Raw genomic sequence first — 23,505 nt, forward strand, 5'->3', positions numbered from 1 at the left:
CCCGTCCAGTCCTACCTCAACTCTGCCCATTCAGGTTAGACAATAAATAAGTGACATCAAGTCATGTTTCTGTTCTCCATAACTTGTTCGCTTGGTCCCTCTTCCTCCTGGCTCGGACTCATTCCCGTCAACAGTGGGCCATGGGAAACATGACTGGATCTCAGGAAGCGGGTTGACAGAGAATGCTGGTGTGATGTACAGATATTGCCGGTGCCCTTCAGTGCTAACATCCAGGGAGTACAACTTGGAGAGCACTTCGTTGTGAGAGAAAAAGTATCAATTTTCTTTATAATTTCCAGTCGTCTTTATTGTGGAAGTGTGTGTAGTGTTTCATGGTTGAGTTTATTTCTTTCCTGTTATTTTGGGGGGCCATTGTGATATTCCACTTTACAAGAAGCAGACTGCGCCTACATCCACTCCGAACTCCTGATCCGCTCCTCCGATATCCATAGGAGCAATGTCTACAATTGGCAGACGGGAGGTTTTCTGTGTTTTGTACTCAAAGACAGTCTTGCCCCACCGGCCTGTGTGTTTCTGTTGGTTAAGAATGGAGAAATGTGTCAACAACAGTCTTATAACATGACAACTGCGTATATAAAACTTACGAGAACGATTATTTTCTGGCTCTATTTTGCAGCTCTCACCTTGCAGCCATCCTCCAACACGCTGTATGTGAAGCGGCTGTTGCCTTCTGCGCGGATCTCCACATCGTTGGAGCCCTGCAGCAGCAAAGCTTTCTTCAGGTTGCCTGTGGCCTGATCCATGTAGGCAATGCTGTTCTTGCAGTGGTAAGTGAAGTTCTGGGATGCTTCATTGGACAAAAGCCTCAAGAAGGTCAGCTGGACATTGGCAGCGCTGGCAGCGGGGCCATCCTGAGCGTAGTCGAACTGTAAGACCAGGCAACAAGTTGAGGAGTTAATCTCATGTTGAGGATCATTTAGGTTTACTTCAGTTTATTGAAAGAAATTATAACAAAGTGTTGTAATGTATAATTTACTTACATGGAATCCTCCATTCATGGTCTCTCCGAACCAGACATGCTTGCGGTCCTTGCTCTTGCTGGTCCACCAGTTCTTCTTTGGTACACTGGCGATGCTTGGGTAGACGCAGGTCTCTCCAGTCTCCATGTTACAGAAGACCTTGATGGCATCAGCTGTGCTACCAATGTTGGGATCAACCCAGTAGTCACCTGGAAGGATGAGAGAAGTGGGTTAACAAAGAGTGAAGCCAAATAACTAAATGAAGTATCAGTGAATCTATTCAATCAGCACAACAGGGTGGTACTAAATGCTGTTGCCCTGTCATGTGACCTAAAGGAAGACAATAACTGATCCCTGTTGAACTCCATTTGTCATATTTTACCAAAATACAGGTCCATGGGTAGTCTAAGTTTTTAGGTGCCACAAAAATTCTCTCTCTCTCAATCTCTTCAAAGACTTTCTCAGTGCTGATATGATTCGACATGCATACTAAACATAGTAAAGTTTTCTGTGAGCACTTTGCTGATTGATCATTTGGTTGAAAACATTCTTTATTTAGGATGTAGCTTCGATTTTAAGTTTTAAACTGAAGAATTGGGAGCATTTTGACAAAAGTGTTTTGGTCAAAAGTCAAGACATAAACAGACTTCCTTTCTTTATCCTTTCTTTATCCTTCTTCAACTCCCCTACTACTTACCACTCTTCCACTCAGGGTGGCACAGTTTCAGGTCTCTGCAGGTGCGAGCAGGGTTCTTCTGGGAGCCATCAGGGCTGCGCAGGTTCTCAATCTGGTTGTTGAGGGACTTGAGTGTAGAATCAACCTCAACATCGTGCTGCCTCAGGGAGCTGGAGGCCTCATCAGCCCTCATGTACCTGAGAGGATCACCGGACTTCTCAGTCTGACCCAGACCGGCAAAGGCAGACATATCGATGCCGGGACCAGGAGGGCCAGGAGGACCAGGGGGTCCAGCGTTACCAGGAGGACCCTGAAGTAAGGCAAAAGCAGGAAATGGATCAGGCCGGACAATCAGGTGTAGCAAAACAGTATGGAAATATAACATAGGCTTGCTGTTGGTGTAGATTTTATTTTTCTAAGCATGTTACATACAGCAGGGCCAGACTCTCCAGAGCGTCCACGAGGTCCAGGGGGTCCAAGTGGGCCAGGCTGTCCATTAGATCCATCTTTGCCAGCAGGTCCGCTTGGTCCAGGTGGTCCCTAAAGAAGCAGTACAGCAGTGTTAAAGTAAAAGCCAAGAGATGCTAACGTGGTTGTTTTAAATATGAAACATTATTTAATTTACTGAACTTGTTCAAAGTGTAAAACTACATCAGTTATTTTTAAGATCCACCATGAAGTGCACCAGTTTCCCTCTATTACCACGGTCAGCTCCAGACCCTTTTGTCTTATGCATAAAGATTACTCGTACGATGACATTTTCCTTCATTTTCCTTATCACGCACAGGGTGATAATCTAAAACTGATACTGAAGTCCATTTCCAATCTCAGCAGGAGTGGTTTCACAAATCATCATTCTCCCCTTGTCTGTCTTTTCCTCACAGAGAATAATTACAAAACGCCTCAGCTGCCCATCTTATCACAGCGGTGGGTAATTAAAGCACGTGGCCTTTCATGTCCCCGTCCTCATCAGGTGATTGAAGAATTACAAAAAGACTAACCTGTGCCCTTCATTACCATCACATATCTCGGGTATTAAAGTGGTAGGATGGAAATGTAATCTGAGTTTTTCTTTTTTCTTTTTCTACGCTCTTTGCTTTTATTCAGTTTTCTCACCTTAGCACCATTTGGTCCTGCGGGTCCAGAAGATCCAGCATCTCCAGAGGGGCCCTGTTTGGACAGACAATAACAGATTAGTGGGCGAACAGACAAATGGGAGAGTAACGCAGATGATACTTAAATGATGATTATGTTACTTACAGGAGGTCCAGGAAGACCCTGCAGACCAGTGAATCCACGGTGACCCTTCTGTCCCCTCTCTCCAGCCTCACCAGCCTCTCCCTTGTCTCCACGTGGTCCTTGAGGTCCCTGGAGTAAAGGTTTGACATATATTAAAAATCTAAATCAAATTATATTAAAACAAACTTAATTATGAGGTTGCAGTTAGAGATGAAACCCACAGCCATTCCTCTTGCGCCAGCAGATCCAGGAGGTCCTGCAGGTCCTTGAGCACCCTAAAGAAAGAAAGAAAAGTGTGGGTGTTCCTCGTATTAACATTTTTAAAAAATCAATGTTAAACACTTATTCTATGATCTTGACAATATGTTGTGAAACTTACAGACTCTCCTCTGTCTCCCTGCTTGCCGAGAGGTCCGACGGGTCCAGGAGAACCAGGGGCACCGGGAGCTCCAGGGGCGCCAGCAGGACCAGTGTTACCACGCTCTCCCTACAGGAGGACACAAGGTCATGACTCAGGATAACAAGTAGGACACCAGCACCAGAACAAACCAGCTGATCTAGTACATTTTTGTTAAACTGTGATTGGTTGAACTGGTTTCTCTCACCTTGACTCCAGTAGATCCATCCCTACCAGGAGGTCCATCTGCTCCAGGGGTACCCTGAGATACAGAAACATATTTTTAATGATGTAACATGAAACAATTCAACAGCACATTTGATAGTATTACTTCCTAATTGCATTGTAAATAATGGCAATCGTTAAATGTTCTGCCATTGCAAGTATTGTCATTGTATCTACAACCAGAAAAGTGTTGCTAATGAGTCATTTTTGTTTAGTTCTGACCTCTCTTCCAGTCTCTCCAGAAGGTCCAGTAAGTCCAGGGGGTCCCACAGGTCCAGGAGGTCCACGGTCGCCACTACTTCCAGAAGATCCCTGTTTGCCGGGCTCTCCCTAAACACAAAGGAAATATTTATGTGATCAACTTAATAAATGTCAGTAGCTCCTTGAGAATAATTTGACTAAATTGACTGGATTAGTACTTTGTGGCACATTGCTAATAGAATCACTTCCTTCTCATTAAGATATTAGTGGATATTCAAGGTTAGCTAACAGAGTACATTTATAAGGCAAACATAGACTATCTGACATGACTAGATTTTGGAAATCATAACAATCTGGCCCTTGTCAAGTTTTTACATGGACACAGCTGAACAGAAAACAGACAGGAAGGCACTTACAGAAGGTCCAGGGAGACCAGGGAAGCCTCTCTCTCCACGCTGACCAGGCAGACCAACAATACCACGAGATCCAGCCAGACCCTGTGGACCTGAAGGCCCATCAGCACCCTATAGGAAAGAAAAGACTGGGTCGTGAAATGTTCTTTTCTGTACCTGAAGTGAAAGACCTTCTCATATCAGTAAGAAGTAAAGACTCACAGCTGGTCCATCCTCTCCAGGCTCTCCCTTCTCTCCTGGTGCACCAGAAGGACCACGAAGGCCAGCATCTCCCTGTCTTCCTGGGAGTCCAGCATCACCACGGGCACCCTTTGGTCCATCTTTACCAGCAGGACCGGCAGGGCCAGAAGCGCCAGGGTTACCCTATGATGGAGAGACCAAGAATTTTAGCAGGTAAGAAAAACACAAAATGATTTCAGATTCAGACTCAGACTAATTTCCCTTCTTCCAATTTGTTGTTGATGTAATACTCACATTGGGACCAGGAGATCCAACTCTGCCAGCAGCACCAGGGAAACCAGTGGCACCCTGTCAATGAGAGAGAGAAATCAGCAAACATACACATACCCAACCTGTTATTGGTGAAGGCAGATTTATTTTTTCAGTTATGAAGGCCCAACAGATTTTTCAGCAGCTTAATAGTCATTTGTAAAAAAAAAAAATTGAAAAAAAAAAAAAATTTGGGCATATATGTTGTGTGACTGTCACCTTTTTGTGTTTGACACCCATATCACTGATTATTATTAAATTATACAAATAGAAACTAAACAAACTAGTCTAGAGCACACAATTTGGCAACCACTGCTACATGTTTTTCTCAATGTAGAGAATCAAGTCTTTGTAAAAAATGTTAAGAAGCACTTTGAACCTTAAAGGTATTGTCCAAATATATGGTGCCCATGTAGGGTGGATGTGATTTTACAGTTCTCCTTTGTATTTGTATGTATATATTTATCTGATATTACCAGGCTGTTGCCCCAGTCAGCTGAGGAATAGGTCAGTCTTCTGCTTATTTGAGAGCTTGAGATGAAGTGCTTGCTGATGTGGGTTTGTAAAGCCCATTGTGATATTTTACAGTACTGTGTGTGAAATTGAGTCATACAAATAAACTTTGCTTGACTTGAGTCAGGTCATACATATATACATTTATCTCTTGTTTGATTACAATGTCTGCTATTCAACAGTAAATAAAAATACTTCTATTGAAGTTAGTGAAGCTAGCTCTAGCAACATTTCTAATTTGATCAAAACGTCAATGTTTTTTCATATAAATTAGTCTGTCTACCCACATGATTTCTAATAAATTGATTTACCACATATTTTGTATCCATAGTATTTACCGCAATTGATACATTTGTTTGAAGAGTGACTTAAATTATTAATTGATTATCAAAATAGTTGCAGATTAATTTTCTGTCAATCGACTCTTCAATTAAATGACTAATCATGTGAGCTCTACACTCCTTATCTTGCTTATGTGAAGTGTGCTGAGTGATACTGATTTTATTGCGATTTAGCTAAGTGAAGTGTTGTGAAATAGTTGTTTATGTGTTAGGAGTTACTTACAGGAGCTCCCTGAGCACCACGTGCTCCTTTAGGTCCATTTACACCAGTGGGTCCCTGAAAAAGAGGAACAGCAAATCATTAATCATCTTTATATTACACTAGAGTCATTTTAAAGATTCTTGTGCATCATTTCAGAAGGTGATTCCACTGCCAGAGATGTGACCTAAGGTATATTCATCTGGCTTCAGGGCTTTATTTGGGGCAGAGGTCAAGTACTCACCACAGGTCCAGGAGCCCCAGATGGTCCCTGAGGTCCAGGAGCACCAGCTTCTCCCTTCTGTCCACCCTCACCGAGCTCTCCCTTAGCACCAGGCTGACCATCTGCACCCTGAATATTTTAAACAGAACATTAACATTAGCAGCATTTCAATAAAGGGGAGTCAAAATATATTTTAGTTCAGTTATTGCATTCAACTTTGTGTTAACTTACAGGAGGTCCAGCAAAGCCAGCAGGCCCAGGAGGACCACCCTCACCACGGTCACCCTGCAAAAACACAGAAGAGATGGTTAGGTTGAGATACTGTCTCCGTCCCAGCAACAACACCTTTCTTTATAAACAGAAAAACGTCATCAAATATACTGTAGATAAGTAATTGCCAGGTGGAAAATGGGGGAAATGACAATTACCATCCTGTTGGCCCTCCATATTCACAACTATATTGCTCTAGCTGTATTTCAAGTATTTGAGTCAGGCTACAAAATTAACTTTTTTGTCTACTGACCAAATGGCAAGTGAATCTTCAAATTTTACCAGCCACTCAGTAGATTACCACTGGGTTCTTTTTTGGCTGGTAACTAACATATTTTACCATCATTTGGCTGATCGTGGACTGACAGCAAAATAACTAATTCTTGTCTGATCATATATCATCGACATAGTCAGGTCTGTCATGTAAAAAAGTTGCCCATATCTTATAAAACCATCAACTTTACCTCTGTGTCAGTTTTTTTAGGATAAAACTGAAACATCTTGTGTTTCAAAATCATGAATGAAAATATTTACAGAGTCTCAATCTTGTCCCATTTGAGTTTTGAGTCTCTAGACTGTATAAACTCAGCTTGTTGTCTTTCTTGTGGCTGTTTGTTCCCCCCTAATTTGTTACTGTAATGCTCTCAATCTGTGGGCTACAACATTATTTTTTCAAGCCCCAGCTCATTCTCCGACACAAACCAGCTGTTTATTGTGTACTGTGCATATGACACAAAAAGAGATACTCTACTTACAGGAGCACCGCGAGTACCAGGAGCACCAGAAGGTCCAGAGGGTCCAGTCTCACCCTGGATAGAAGAGAAACAGTCAGCCAGTGTAATCAAATTGACCAACAGTTTATTGTAATTGAACTAGGCTCCAGTTCTTTCAAACATTGTTTTTTATCTTCTTAATAATAATACATTGCTAACACTGTTATTCTTACCTTGGCTCCGTTGGGTCCAGATGGGCCTGGAGGGCCGATGGGGCCAGTCAAACCCTGAGAAAGAAGAGAGTGTTGATGAATAAGAAGAAAATTTGGGGGCATTCAAATACTTTTTGTTTGATGGCAGCCAAAAAGGCATCACTGTGTAATGGCTTTCTTCAAAACTGAGAAACCAATCATTTATTTTGAACTCACTCTAGAGCCGTCCTTTCCAGGAGCTCCCTCAGGCCCCTTTGCGCCGCCATCACCCTGTTGGTTAAAGAGGAAAGCTGAATGTTAATCGCAGATGAAATGACTATTTGCTCTGTTTAAATGTACTACACTAGACACTGCATGATTCACTTTCACTAATAAAAATACAGTCCATTGTAAGTCCATTGTAACTACTTGTAAGAATCTGTTACTCACTCTGTCTCCCTTGGCTCCTGGGATGCCACCAGTTCCTCTCTCTCCGGGCATACCCTGCAGGCCGGGGGGTCCCTGGGATCCAGGAGCACCAGCTGGTCCAATAGCTCCCTAAAATTAGGATTAGGAAATCATTTGTCAGTCTGCATTTGTCATGTCTTATAGTTTCCAAAGAGCATATTGAACCTGACATGCCTGGTGCCATCTTTTGATAATATCAATACAAGTTTGACAACATCAAAGGAGTCGTTTTGTTCATTACCATCAAGGAATAAAGAGACCAAAAAGATCTTCTATATTTCTCTGTTTGTGCTTCTCATGGCTGAATAAGCAAATACATCATTCTGAAGTCACAATAAGGTGTAATTTGAATCATAGTTTGAATTATAGTCCACCTTGATGATTTTAATTGTTATTCATGAGCCTTACTAAAACTCCTGAGAGGTTAGTTTCATAATGGAGATGAAGTAGCTTAGAAAACCCTTGATGTGAGACGATACGCTCCTCTGGAATCACAACCTTAAATCTGCTCGACTAGATTTGAGTTTTTTTAGAGCTGTACATGGAACATGGTGAATAATTTAACACTTGTGGAGGAGGTACTGTTACATAGCCAGGTATGAGGGTTACTCACTGGCCTGTAAGAAAGGCAGTTAAATAATAATCTGTTTCAGAGTCATCCACTGACCTTGGGTCCATCAGTTCCAGGTGTTCCAGGAAGTCCACGGGGTCCCTGAAGACCCTGAGTTCCAGCACCACCCCTCTCACCAGGGAAACCACGCTCACCCTGTTAGGAGACAAAGAGATGCTGGATCAGTAGGAGAAACAGGAAATGGAAGTAAGTGCTCAGTTGTGTAATGTGAGGATGAGAAGTGCTTGTTTGGATGATAAATTAATGGTGTATGAAAATAGTATGTATGAAATGTGTATGATGGCAATACAAAAACTGTCATAATTGGCTGTATGTGCAGTACTATTTGCTTTGAAATAATTGTGAATGAAGATGAGAATCCTGAACATGGAAACTCACTCTTGGTCCAGCAGCACCAGGAGCTCCGCCCTCTCCAGGAACACCCTGCACAGAGAGAGAAAATTAAGTTTTATTAGTTTTTTGGGAATAATTACACATTCAAACAAATGTCTTAAAACTTCTGCTGAGTGTTCATTGTTATTCTTAGTATAAACAGTCAAGACAATTCATTTTACAACAAAACATAGACTCTATCCAGAATGTTGCATTGTAATGAAAGTAATTTGTATGGTGTCGAAAACTACTCCGCAGTAAGGAATGAGACTTCTACAGCATTGTGCTGGAGGGAGGTCATTATTATCTACACAGAATAAATTGCACCCTCAGCTGTTAGTTTGCTTTCCTCTCTGTGACAGCAGAGGACTTTAGTTATGGACTGAGTTGAAAATGCTGGGCAGAAAGGAAATACAGAAAGTGCAAAATCTTCACTGATCAAGATGTTCTTTTAAAATAGATCTCATGAATAGATATATAGAGTATATAGAGTACTTTATTCAGCAGTCATTTCAGACAAATGAATACAAAAAACATCCAATTAAAACTATGGCTAAAAAAACTACATCAAATATGAATCAATACTATAAAAACTGAAAATAAAGACTAAATATAGGATCATAACTTAATCTAAGCTGTAACATTGAACTACTAGAACATTTGTGAGTGTGTGTTTGCAGGGTTAATTACTCATTTTAACTGAAAATATGATTGATGAGCACTGTATTGGGATAATTATTTAGCTTCCTGGTGCTTACAGCAGCAATGACAGCTTGAGAGTTAAGTTAGACTGATGCTTGATTGAATAAGCAGCAGTTTGAAGTGAACAGTTTGAACCAGATGTTATTTTATCTTGTCACTCACTCCATTTACTGTGTATCTAATTTCATGGTCCCTTTACATCTCAGCCATATGTACCATATCATCATTTTACCAGAAAAGTTAGGCTACTCAGAAATGCCATCATTTGACATGTACAGTAGGTGGCTCTGTACATGCTCAAAGATACTTGCAGTTTGCATCTAAAGGGTTGTCAACAAAGATACAGATGCAAAAAATCCTAAGCACTCAATTTGTGTGAAAATATGTAAAAGTTTACCTGATCTCCAGGTTTTCCAGCCTCTCCTGGGGAACCAGATGGTCCAGGCAGACCCTGTTCAACAACAACAAACAGATTGGTTATATTAAATCTATAAATGAAGACGAGGTCCTAAATAAATAAATACATTTCTCTGTGGTGATTTTCCTTCATGTACTCTGTAATGTCCAAATCTATAAATATGTTTCTCTCACATTAGATATTATTGTTTTGTTTTCCAGACTGCTGAATCTGACGTTTGATGAGAAAATAAACTCACCTGGAAGCCAGAAGGTCCGGGCTGTCCTTGCTCTCCTCTTTCTCCAGCGGGTCCCTGATGAGACCCAAAAACAGGTGATCAATCAAGGGTTGAGTCAAATGACAACTAAATGTAAGACATATCTTATTTAATATAATGATGATAGTTACTTCAAATAAAATAAAATAAACTGAAATACTCACAGCAGGGCCAGAAGGTCCACTAGCACCAGTCTCACCATCCTTTCCAGGCAGACCCTGTTCAGAGAGGAATACTTACATTATGAAATTGAATCTAATGACAGAAGATGAAGTATCCATTTGTGAGATTTAAAAGAAGGAACAGTATTTATGAAGGAAATGTACTCACTCTCAGACCAGTGCGACCCAAAAGACCCTTCTCTCCTGGCTTTCCAGATTCACCCTGTTGAGGAGAAATTACATTCAATCATCTGTTGAAGTCTCTTTACTTTTGTGTGCTGCAAGTGTTATGACAAAAGTGATATTTGGCTACTTATATACTGTGTTATTGATTTGTCCTTCAGATTATCAGGTTTTCATGTTCTGTTTAATAGAGATGAGACACCCCTAGTCTTCCTTATCTACTCCATCCTGACAAACTTACATTGGCTCCCTTTGGTCCAGGGAATCCCATCACTCCAGGCTGTCCACGGGCTCCCTGAGGACCAGGTGGGCCGGGGCGACCATCCTCACCAGCAGCACCCTGTTGAAGGCACAAAATGAATTATCAGCACTGAAATGCGCAGACAATATATACATCATATATATATGTAATATATAGAGAGAGAGTTTAAGGTTGTGCATAGCTGGTAGAAGAGCTACAATGAAATAATGGATAATTCTACAAGAAAAAAGGGAATAAAAGTAGAAAATATGCTTAAGTCTTTGTCAATACAAGGCCTTTGTTTGAGAACATGTTAAATCGAATGTTGTGTTTTTTTAGCTCAGATAATATTTCCAGTTTTTCTTTAAGCTTATTATATAGCATATATAGCATGTATAATTTTGCTTAAGACTGTTGATGATAAGCCACAGCTGCTCTTTCTTTTCATTTTCAGTCTCTAATCAAGCAAGTAAATATGTAAATCACTTTCTAAAGCATTTTAATGTACATTTTTTTACACTGAAAATGTATCACATTGTGATATTGTGATGAAAGGTGGCTTAATGATAGATATTTTTGACAGTAAAAGAGCCTATTGTAAATCGTTGCAGTCCTAACAGAGTACTTTATATGTTTTAAGATCATTTTTGGGAATTCTTGTCATTAATTGATAATATAAAGTAGAGAAGCAGACAGGAAATGTGTGGAGACAGAGAGATGGTGACATATAACTAAGGCCTGTGTGTGGTTACAAACTTGGGACCTTTCACTTTATCTGGTACAGGTCTTAGACCCTAGATGCTCTGCAGTCTTTGCTTATTTTTTTTATAAAACCTTTTTAGAACTGAAATTCTGCAAGTCTTCATAAGAGTGATATGAAGAAATACATAAGGATTAACATTGTACTCACAGAGGGTCCAACTTTGCCTTGAGGACCAGCATCTCCAGGACGGCCAGTAAGACCCTAAGAACGGGAAATTTAGAGATAGTCAGCATTATTCAAGAAGTGGATAAAATCATGTTCTCTGCTTTGAGACTAATATGTGTAAATGAGTAAATGGGGTTGGTAATGAGGGAAAGTGGCTCACTCTGGCTCCGGGGAGGCCAGACTCTCCTGTGCGTCCGGGGTCTCCAGTAGCACCTTTAGGCCCAGAAGCACCAGGAACACCACGGTCGCCAGGGGCACCCTGAACAAGATAAGACAAACCAACTTTAAATGTGAGTAACCACAGACATGTAATTGGGTAGAAACATGGCAGCTACTTTCATGATCACAACAGCATCTTTTTGTGTCATTGAGCTGAAATCAGTTATGTCAGTTTATGCAGGACCCACCTTAGCACCAGCAAGACCATCCTGACCTGGGAAACCACGGTTACCGGGAGCTCCCTGAAAAGAATCACACAGATTTGATTAGATTGCACATAAAGTAGCCACAACTTATCCATAATGTCACTTTTTAAAAATGTAATTGTATATTCGGATTACTCACTCTCTCTCCTGGAGGTCCAAGTGGTCCAGCAGCTCCAGGCTCTCCTCTAGCGCCTCTCTTTCCTTCCTCACCAGCAGGTCCAGGGGGACCTTGGGGACCACCAGGGCCCTGGAATAATTAAGATATGTTAGTAAATCATTTATCTAGTCTAATTCTAAAATATCCTCAATGGGTTGTCATATATTGGTCAATAGTCAACTGTTCAACTCACAAGCTCTCCTTTGGGTCCAGCTTCTCCTTTGAATCCAGGAAGACCAGGGTCTCCCTAAACATGGCAAGAAAGAAGATGACCACAACAATAAATAATCACAACATGAACAAGTATCACAGTTTCACAAAGTTTCAGATTAATCCCAGCTGACTTACAGACTGTCCCTTGGGCCCAAGAGGTCCTGTTGCTCCCTGTGGTCCTGGGGGTCCACGAGGGCCGGGGAATCCAGGAGCTCCAGCAATACCAGAAGCACCCTTTTCAAAGAAGGAAAAAATGGTAAAACATGAGTTGAAGTAAAACAGTAGTATTCTGAATAATAAAACAAGAGAAGGTAATGGAGGACTCTAAAATCATGAATAAGGAGAGCAGACTTACAGCGGATCCTTTAGCTCCAGGGATACCATCAGTTCCGGGGTTACCCTACGAAGACAACGCATCACAGTGTGTCAACTACAGCTAAATAATAAGCACAGTGTAAGGATGATGGTGTGTGAGTAAATCAATTTCTGGATGATCAAGATGAGTGATGACAAACCGATGCTCCGGCGGGTCCGGGAGATCCTGGGGTACCACCCTCTCCGCGGGGTCCCTGTTGACCTTCTGCTCCACGGGCTCCAGTAGGACCAGCTTCTCCCTGATAGGACACAATAAATGTATCAGTAACAGGTGGAACAACTTATTGATCCTACATTTAATCAACTGGTAAATTCAACATTTGTACTTCAGCTGAAGGTAAGTGCGTTTTGCATGTTCTTATACGTGTGTAGGACATTGATCTGTCTGAGTTGCAAATTATTTTATCTAAATTATAAATTTTTATTTAGTAATCTTTAGTAACTTGAATATGACTTTATGATTTATGATTTTAATCCATGTAGTCCAACTGAATTAACTTTCTGAAAACATGAATTTACTAAGTGGCAAGGCAGAAATTGAAGATGCTGTTTTACCACAAACATTTCAGGTTACCTTCACCAGGCGTTTACCGCTGTATTTTTAATCAAAATGTCTGCTACAGAAAATAACTGGCTCTTGATGATGTGGTCTGTACAAACCTTGGCTCCTGGGGATCCTGGGAAACCGGGGGCTCCAGCAGGACCAACAGGCCCCTGTAGACAGAGAAAAGGTTTTGATGTTAAGGCTCATATCTGATGAAAAATCCCTTTGTTTCTGTGTCATCAAAAGAAAAATCAAATGGATGATTTGGATGCAAAATTGAACCTATGATACATACTGGTGGACCAGCAGGACCAGGCAGACCATCATTTCCACGGGCACCCTGAAGAGTGAAAAGACAGGATAGTAAGGTACACCAGTCACAAAGAAGAGACCATTCAATTATTATGATATATGTTGTTATCATATTGGACTGAAGCAAATAGAAAACTGTTACTCACTGCAGATCCAGCAGCTCCAGGACGTCCCCTCTCACCAGGCAGACCACGTGGACCCTGTAACAGAAAATAAACTTAATCAGTTTTTTCTTGATCATTATAAGACACATATTTATCTTATCTTCATTTTTACATCACATAACTAATTCTGCTAAAGTAGAATCATGTGGAACTGAAGTCCAACAGCATTGTAGCTATAATTCAGTTCATTTTGTATAGTTATCATTATTATTATCATTATTTAAACCCAGAATAATCTGAATAGGCAGACCAGATCAACCACTGAAGACTCACCATGGGTCCAGGGGCACCATTCTCTCCGGAAGAACCACCCTCACCCTGATAAGAGCAGCAAATTAGAATTAGAAGAGGAACGATGGAAACAATGGAAACAATAACTGAATTATGAAAATATGGATTTATTTTTATTTTTATGGTTGTCTCTTACCTTGGCTCCTGCAGCACCAGTCTCTCCCTTGGCTCCATCCAGACCAGGATGACCCTACAGAAAAAGGTGACAGGACTCATCAGGACTCACACTCATCAGTCAGTCCTCTGGTGTACTTGAACTGTGAATTGTGTCTTTCTGTTTCTTTTGTTAAGCACTTACTCTGTGTCCTTTGATTCCAGGAAGTCCAGGAGTTCCAGGGAATCCACGAGCTCCCTGAAATATAAAAACACAAAAGATTTTTAATGAGGACAATTTCATTAATCACTATCTACCTTTTCTTGACTTTAAAATATGGTATCATCCTGTAGTTAACAACAATTGAGAATATGAAATGATTAATTATTTGCTCACCTGAGGCCCAGCAGGTCCACGCTCACCAGCCTTTCCAGGTTTGCCAGCTTCACCCTGGGATCAAGCAGAAAGTGGAAGGATTATTTATTACTGCACTGCACTTCACTGTGGTGGAAAACTACCGTATACATGCAGCCTGTACTCTGAACGTTTTACTTCCCAGCAGAGAAGAGATAGACAGTGCCCCCTAGTGGTACATGTATGTATGATTTATTCATCTCATTTTAAGACTGGTATGATATGGCGAAATTAAAGTAAGGGAATAATTAAATATGGTATCTTTTTTTAGAAATACACTTTAAAGTTAAAGTAAGCTGCAGTGCTGTTGTGGATGGAACATCATTGCACTCTAGATTTGATGCATTAGGCTTATGTTTTAATTAGATGTGGGTTTCAGTGGTTTCAGTGAAATTATGCTTCAAAAGTGACAGTTTGGTAGATTTCAAGCCTTGACTCTTACATCACTTCCTGATTTTCCAGAAGGTCCGGATGGTCCACGAGGTCCCATTGGTCCCTGTTATAAAACAAAGAAAGATAAATCATTAAAGACAGTTATCTAGTTGTTCCACATGCTTTTGTGGTTTTCTATCTACTGAACTAAATAATTTGCTACAGCTTCAAATTTGGTTTATTTCCACTGAGTGCATGAAACAGCAATGAAATCTACAATCTCAGGAATACATTTTCTGGGATTCTCATATTAATACTTACAGCTGGACCAGGCTCTCCAGCCTCTCCAGGGGATCCTTGGAAACCCTGTGGTCCCTATAGGTGCAAATGACAAAGAAGAGTGTAAGGATTTTTATGTATATTTCCCCATCAGCTGACCAACTGTAATGACCAATCACACAATGATTTAGTGATGAAGAGATTATACTTACAGGAGATCCACTAGGTCCGGGGGGACCACGAGGACCCATAGGACCCTGCAAGAGAAACATAGGACATATAGAGAAATTAATTTACTTGTCATCCATTTTTACTTCACAGTACAAAAATAAGTTGCATGCATGAATAACTCAATATCCAGTGCTATAAAAGTGATATCAAATATAAACTAAGCTTCATTTTGGGTTCAGATGATTTCAGGAAACATATTTATAGGTTAAAGTAGATACCCTCCTGGACATAGATACCCTCTTTAGTAGATAGAGTTCCCCAATCCTCAACCCTCCCCAATACCTCTCCTAAAAATCTAAAAAAATATATTTGTTGAATATGATTTTTGTGTGCATAATTTAATGTGGTTCACATTCAAACATGCTTGTTTTATTGAGTGTAAAATGAAGCTCAGATTTAACAACAACCATTATAGTTTATAGTTAGCTGAAATGTTTTGCATCTGCATCAGAGTGAAACTACTGAACCACAAGGGGGGAGCATTGTAACGATCTCCATGAACATGTGGGGTTTATTTTTAACAGCAGCAACTCTGGGTCAAGCCAAATTTCAGAAAAGAGGTTCGGTTGTTGTGACAGATGAACTCTCTGCACACCAAAAACAAACACACACACTCTTCTTAATCCATGTAAACAGCACTTACCATTGGTCCTTGCATCACACCCATCTGAGCGCCTCCGGCCTTCTCATCAAATCCTCCAGCCATCTGAGCAGCAAAGTTCTGTAAACAAACAGAGTCAGAGTCAGTTTATCTAGGTTACCAAACCTGAGCTGCCTGTACCAAGTAGGGCATTTTACACCGCCGCAAGTCAATAATGTGAAATGAATTACAGACTTGAATGGTACATTTACATGCACCTGATCCCTACTAAAAAAAAGCACCATTTTAACCCTTAACATTTATGTACAACAACATAATGTCTTTAAATCACCCTCTTTCGTCTTTGTTGTCTAGTTCTGAGCTGTTTCCATGTATGTGCTGAGTCAGTTTCAGAGCACAAACATGCATTCATCAGTCCCATTAATGCTTTACTTGGCAAATAGAGCAAACTAAGGATTTAGTGATGGAAAAACACTGATAATAATTGTGATTTATGCCAATAATATATCAGTATACCAATATATGATACCACAGTCTTCTTGTTCATACAAACATTTTTGTGTTGTGCAATATGAAGGTAAAATTACAGTTTTGGGACTAAAATCGGAGGGAGGAAAGATTTGGTAAACTGTTGCTTATGCCATGTGTTACAGAAATTCCCTTTAGACTCACCCCTCCAAGCCCTGGTGGTCCAGGTGGTCCAGCTGGGCCAGCGGGTCCGGGGTTTCCAGGGGTTCCAGGCTCACCATCTCTTCCTCTAGGTCCAGCATTTCCCTAGGGAAAAAAAGGAAAGGACATTTTCTCTAAGTCGCCAGTAAGGATTGAAGAAGGTTTCAGGTCAGAAATGATAACTGTGAGAAGAAAGAGATGCTAAGACAAGATGCTAATAAGACTTCAGCATTAATTCTAGACTGGAAGTTATAAAATATGTTTCTACTCTTGTCTTTCTCCATCATAGTATTCTTATAACCCACACCGGTACATGGGACTGTCTTTTCTTGTTATTACCTGTTACAATGATTTGTTGTTGGTTTCATTAATGCCTTTTACAATTTGGATGTTCCCACGCTTAAGTACACACGCTCTCCCACTTCAATTAAAATAATGATCAGAACTGCTGTTGCCTGACCCCATATTCAGTGGCTCATTGCAACCAAACACATTAATGTGAGACAATTTTTTTCTGGATGATGTACTGGGTGGGTTTTATTTATCAATGCAGTGTATTGTCTCTTACCTTATCACCCTTAGCGCCAGCTTCTCCACGTGGTCCCTGCTCACCTGAGGGGCCCTGCAAAAACAAAGACATTTGTCTCAGCAACATTCGTAGTATGGCTAAAACACCCATTCAGAGCAAGAATCATGTGATTGTGCTCCAATTAACAACATCATCATAACATGCTTGAATAAGTGCAGAATGCAAATAATGAACTTTATTTGTTGCATTTTTAGTAATCCACATAAATTAATAAAAAAGTGTGATAGTTACCATAGGGCCTGATGGTCCTCTTGGTCCTACAACCTGCACAAAGGTGAAAAATAAAAGTTCATTGTTAATGACTCATTAATACAAGACCAATCCTTTATGCCATGCTGTGCCTGGCGGTGCCAGTTTCTGAACAGCTAAATGTTGAGAAAAACATTCCAACTTTGTAGGAGCCGGATGTCAAAGCTAAAAACACAATCTGATGAGGATTTCATTTGACAGGACAAGTTTTGCTAAAAACATCACCTCTTCTTAACCTCTTGCTTTGGCTTACTTTGTTCACCTGACGTGCACTTGCAGGAAAGTTGCTGAGAGGAGCTAAGAGGATTTGATTGGGTTCATTATGTCCGAGGAATGCAGGGTTTTTCCTCATTTAATAGAAAGTCCAATGAGGCATTGTTGGATAATCTCTAATGATTCCACGTTTCTTTATGGCAAATGTTTAAAACTTAAAGTGGAATAGCCAGTAATTAAAGATACAATGGCCACCTTATCAGTGGGTGTGGATAACTTTAAGTCATTTTGCAAATATCTGACTATCAACAATTTTAATAAAAGGAATACTGCATGTTATTTCACTGGTAATTAATATAAGCACCAATTTTAGATGTTTAAGGGAAGAAGAAGAACAACTCTGAAAATCTGTAACTTAAAATCAATAGAGGATATAAGGGTGGATATGGGTAACTTGTAGTTATCAAAGAAAAGTTAACATCTAGGCCAATAATGAATTATTGGACAATGCAATGAATGAATAGCAGTGTATTTCAAGCATTACACTCATTAGCTATGGCAGCGGATTAATACTTACATCTGCAATCTCGCCTGGTTCGCCTTTCTGGCCCTGATTGATAAAAGAAAGAAGTAACATCAGCTGCCTGAAACACTGCCTGGAGGAAAGTTACTCTTGTAGTGTTTTCAAATTGTTATTTGTTGTGTGCATGGATATCAGTATTTTCCCACAACCCATTGCCTCACCTTAGCACCAATCGTCTCTGATGTTGCAGATGGATGGATGAAGGGAAAGAAAGAACAACATTAAAAGTGGTTCACATTTTAAACACTTGAGTGATTTTAACTTCTAGTGTGATTCTTAGAAAGGAGACCTGCATCTGATGATGCTAAAGTGATCAAATACCATTCACCAAACCCAAAGGTAAAGAACCCATCCAGGTTATATTAATGATGAGAGAGATGAAGCAGAGGCAAGCATGGACTGGGAGATGATATTAAACCTTTAGATACAATCATTAAAGCCAATTGTGAAAGCAGTTAAGTATTAAGTAAGCAATGTGTAACAGCTTTAGTAAAAGCTGATGGGCCACGCTCAGCTTATTGAATTAAGCATGGCATCCAATACCAGTAAGCTGTATATCTTACAGTGTTATATTAAACTTGTGGGAGTGAATTTAGATCCAAGTCATGTTTAACTTATTGTGCTTCTGATGACCTTACTGTTCAGAAACTGCAATTTCGGCAAAAATATTTTTGTTGTGTTTGTGATTTAGTCAAAAACACATTTGTACATATTCTCTTTTCAACAGTTTAGTGTAAATGTGGCAGGTTAAGTGTGATTTCAAATGGCCTTGAATATCTGGCACTCAAAGGCCTTACACATAAATGGTTGGTCTTTCCAGTGTTAATTCACCTGAAGACACCTTGTACAAAACCTCCAAATATGTCAAATAAATCAATATGTTGAAGCTCAGTATGAATGTAGGCTTCATCTCAGTCATGAGTTAAAATGAGCAGAAGCTTCTCAAACTGGTTAAGATGAAAACCAGACAACACATTTAAGGATTCATTCAATCCCACATGAAAATATACTTCCATTGGGAGTGAGATGATCCTGATAATGTAGCTTATCTGGTTGCCATCCAAACCATGCATGTAGAGGGCCACTTTGGAATAGGGAACATCAGGTGCTGATTGAGTGGATAATCACAAAATGTTTAAGAGTCAAAACTATGATTATCACACCCAGACACTACAGTATAATCAGTTACTCCTGCAGCCCTAATCAGGAAGAATATTTGCATCCTGTGGTAGTTCCCCATTCAGAAGTGTTGAGATAAATGCAAGCTAAAAGAGTAATTTATTTATGGGTATGTGAATAAATAAATTACAACCAATGGGGGCACTGGCATCAGCAGGGCAGATGGGACAGCACTCTCCAGATGGGATGATAGGGTTGGCACACTCTTTGATCTCCTCGCAGATTATCTCATCACACAGAACCGCTCCGCTGTCACACACACAGATACGACACGGCTCTGGCTTCCACACATCCTTATCATTATACTGCTGGCCGTCCTGGATGCAGCCACCTGCCTCCTCTGTGGTGGCCAGTAGGGGGTGTGTGGCAGGTGGACAGAGGAGGAAGGAAAGCAATGACAGACAGGTTGGTTTAAAGGGAAAGTTAGATAAGAAAAGGTTTTGGTTTGTGGGTGAGTATAGCAGATGTTATTGAAACATGGTTTAAGAAAGAGAAGTGGGAATATGGAGATGTAAGGGGGTCAAGGGGCAAGGCAAGAAGTAGGAGGAGTAAAATGGGGGTAAGAGAAAGGAGGAGGGGTGAGTAATGAGTGAAAGGGAGGTATGTAGAAGAAGGAGAAAGATAAAAGTTATCCTGTGTCAAATGAAAGCTTTTAACAATTTATAACAAAAAGTGTTGCTCATATTTTAAAAACACATTAATAAAACATATAACTTTAATGAATATGGGGAAAGAGGGTTGGTTCCTTTGATGCTCATGAACAGGTGCTGGTTTGACCCAAAATACACTGAGACTTCAGTGCAAATCAGTAGCTGTGGACTATACAAGTGTAAGTCACAGGTTTTAAATATAACTCATGAAGCAGACAGGAAAACACTGCGGGCCTGCTCTGCTGCTCGTATGAATGAACCTCTCTTACAGGGATACTGTGCCCAATTGACAAGCGGCTGCCTTAAGTAAACAGGGGGTCCTTCTAAATTTCTCCATCTGGATCCCATAGCTGTGTCAAGCACCAGTGCAAACACATTGGGGAATTAAGAAAGGGAGATGTGTTTGGCTGGGCCTACTAACTGCTGCTGTTTGTTCTTTAAGCATATTTGTGAAAGTGATACTTAGCACACACATGTTACAAGATTAATTAATGACCAAAAATGAGATTAGGCTGCATTAAACTGAAACCTTTTCTGTCTACTCCTCCACTCTTTCTTTTTCTTTTTGTTTAACTTTTGGATCAACACATTGTCAACATCCAATTAAAGCAAGAAGAGAGGGGAATTTTAGTGGCAGGGAAAAAAGCAAAAGTCCATCTTGCTATAAATACAACTATATGTCCCTCATCTGTTGACTCCCTGCTGTGCACCCTGTCCTGTGCCCTCCTGAGTTCATAACTGCCACTCTTTTCCTGCTACCCTTTGAGCCTGCTAGTCTGAGGTCAAGCACTGTCTGACCCTGTCACTTCACATCATGAAAACCCAGATTGTGCTGCAGCCAAACCCTGTGTGTGAAGTTAATTCCCCATGGCTTTTATAAAACAAGCAATTAAACTCACTTTTAACTTGCCTGTAAATTGCTCTGGTCTAATTTTCTGGAAACTCTTGAAGTGTCTTACAATCTTAACCCAACAGACACATGATTCAAAGTATCTAAAGGGATTTAAGGCATGAAGAGGGTCTCTTAAGAAGAATTGCTGCTGAAATGTGGCTCAGTAATGAGAGCAAACAGCAGGAACGGTGGGACCCAGGTGAGAACAAATGGACACTTGTTCACCTGGTCCTCCATCCCACACAGATGTGCCTTGACAGCCTCACCAATCCTACAAAAAATGCACTCACTTACTCAGAAAGACCACTGAATGCCTGTTTGACAGTATGCACACACATCATCTGAATCAATTAACAAGTACTGCATTGTATATGTAAAACATCTGCATCCAAGCCTAACAGAGTTGTGCTCTTCAATATTCTTCATCTGATTTATTCTGCAACATTCTTCTAAAACTTCAGGTAGAGAAAATTGGGATAGCAAATACAGAAGTTCATCATCAGAGTAACAATCCAACATTTTTTGCATGTAAAAAGAAAAAAGACAAAAACAAGAAAACTGTGCAACTTACGGTCGTCCTCATCCTGACATCTGACCACGGATAGTAAAACAACTTGGGATGCTACAAGTAGCAGAACAGTCCTTGAATCCACAAAGCTGAACATGTCTAAATATTAGACATGCAGTAGCTTGGGTGAGAATTGAAGGGATGGAGGAGACCGGTCTTTCAGTCAGTGGTGTGTAAGTGTGTGTTCCCAGAGACTAATGGTACCATGCAGTCAAACCCTCCAAAATCTAAGTGGAATCCAACGCGGGGCCCCAGCTGGCACTCTGCACCCACCGCGTCAGGGCAAGTACCGCGGTTTTATGTCCACTGTGCCTTGTATGGATCTTCGTATATTCCAAAATACCAGTCCTTCCCCCAGACCCCCAGTCAAGCTGAAACCTGAACCTTATCTCCCTCCCCTCAATTCAGCAGCATCTACTCTCCCAGGGATTTTTTTTAACTCAAGCCCTCCTTCCTCCCTTGACCTGCTTGGCCCGGCCTGGCCAAGAGATGCACCTTCACATTCACAGTAAAAATGGAATGACAGGCAGTAGAGCACAGGCCTGTCTCTGCCTTGACTACTTACTACTGTGCAATTGAATTAAGTTACTCAAAGCTGACTGAAAACCTCACAAAGGAACTTTCTAAGGATTATGTAAATATTTCAGGGCCAGGCTCAGTGTTACAATGACCTATATGTGACTTAGTAAGGGAGTAAGCCTGAACAGTTAAAGTACAGATTACTAATAAAATATACACTGAATGTCAAATATGGGATACACAGCATGATAAGATTATCTTGATTATCTTTTTAAAGGATATCATGTCCATCAAGAAACCAAGTGCAGAATAACTAGATTATTGTTTATGTTGTAGGTTATGATACTCAAAAATACACCTCTTGAAAAGTGGATGGCCTAAACCTAGTGTTAGTCCATATTTTCTAAAAACAGATATATAAGACTGTCAAGTTGATAAATTAGTAAAACTTTGATCACAAACCTAAAATGAAAATGGTACCTATAAACTCAGTTTTTCACTCATGCAGTTGAATTAAAGATGTTTTAAAGATGTCAATCAGTTGCTGCAACTCCTGTGGAAACCAAACCACTAGTACTATAGACGTGTTAATAAATATTCTTATAATATTATATATGAGGATCTCAAAGTGTTTTAAATAGTCTAACGAAGATAAAACATAAATGAGTTTCTAGATTAATGAGCCACCATCAGTTCTACTCTCAGGTCATGGGAACTCAACACTGGGTCAGCAGGGTAGCAGGGTTGTTCGTTACAGTCTAGTCTGTGGATTATGGATTAATCTGCAGACCTTAGACAACCTTTAAGTGTTGATCTGACCAATCAACATTGCATTTATGTCGCATTACAGTCAAACTTTTTGAGGTGTTTGTGTGTTTGGAAAAAAAAACTAGTGACAGGAAGTTAAGCACAATTGTACTGTGGCTCTCAGAAACACAACTAAAACTGATGTTAGCCTTGAGATATAGTTTAATATTCTGCAAATAGCAAATAAATCTGTGCTCATGTCTGTATATCAAATCTCCATATACAGTTAACCAAGTCTGTAAGAGAGATTTATTTACCCTCATAGAGACATTCCAGACAAAATAGCAAATATACGCTACAATTATCTATTGTGAAGTTAATGAAACGTCTGTGTAATCTTTATCATGTACTTCTCTGGTAGATAGGACCAGGTGAGCTTGAAAAGGAGTCTTTGTCATGGAGAGGCACAGTAATTCCAGGGTCATGACCCTCTAGAGAGCTCCCCTCATTCCACATACAGGAAAGAAAGATTTGAGCCGGCCATCTTAACTCTCTTCTAGCAGGTATATGAGCTGTTGCAGTAAAGTTTTAGGACCAAAGTTAATAGAAAACTGACCCCACGTCAGCTCAAATCAAACAGCTGAAACTCAATGGCACCTACTCTTTAGTGCAGAAGCTTTTTGTTTTAGTAACTTCAAGTTTAACAAGACAACACAATCAGTAGTTATGCTGATGAGTCCAGCAA

The 23,505-nt window shown here is 40.3% G+C and overlaps 1 protein-coding gene across 1 annotated transcript; it reads right to left on the bottom strand.

The window, feature by feature from the left end:
* Nucleotides 1-340: 340 nt before the first annotated feature.
* Nucleotides 341-21,591, bottom strand: col2a1a (collagen, type II, alpha 1a). The gene is made up of 54 exons (XM_053316947.1): nt 21,498-21,591; nt 19,518-19,724; nt 18,367-18,383; nt 18,200-18,232; nt 17,392-17,424; nt 17,140-17,193; nt 16,575-16,676; nt 15,945-16,022; nt 15,283-15,327; nt 15,113-15,166; nt 14,862-14,915; nt 14,402-14,455; nt 14,210-14,263; nt 14,048-14,101; nt 13,894-13,938; nt 13,603-13,656; nt 13,440-13,484; nt 13,261-13,314; nt 12,741-12,839; nt 12,581-12,625; nt 12,361-12,459; nt 12,206-12,259; nt 11,995-12,102; nt 11,838-11,891; nt 11,591-11,689; nt 11,413-11,466; nt 10,503-10,601; nt 10,248-10,301; nt 10,082-10,135; nt 9,900-9,953; nt 9,641-9,694; nt 8,548-8,592; nt 8,206-8,304; nt 7,521-7,628; nt 7,308-7,361; nt 7,113-7,166; nt 6,922-6,975; nt 6,128-6,181; nt 5,918-6,025; nt 5,698-5,751; nt 4,606-4,659; nt 4,333-4,494; nt 4,135-4,242; nt 3,740-3,847; nt 3,501-3,554; nt 3,275-3,382; nt 3,117-3,170; nt 2,917-3,024; nt 2,773-2,826; nt 2,089-2,196; nt 1,678-1,966; nt 1,002-1,189; nt 645-887; nt 341-534 (listed from the first exon to the last, which is right to left on the bottom strand). The coding sequence occupies exons 1-54, from the start codon at nt 21,589-21,591 to the stop codon at nt 388-390; spliced, it is 4,473 nt and encodes a 1,490-aa protein (XP_053172922.1). The 3' UTR covers nt 341-387.
* Between the last annotated feature and the right edge of the window lie 1,914 nt (nt 21,592-23,505).

The sequence above is a fragment of the Scomber japonicus genome, chromosome 4 (genome assembly GCF_027409825.1).
Source record: "Scomber japonicus isolate fScoJap1 chromosome 4, fScoJap1.pri, whole genome shotgun sequence".
In the NCBI taxonomy this organism is placed as follows: domain Eukaryota; kingdom Metazoa; phylum Chordata; class Actinopteri; order Scombriformes; family Scombridae; genus Scomber; species Scomber japonicus.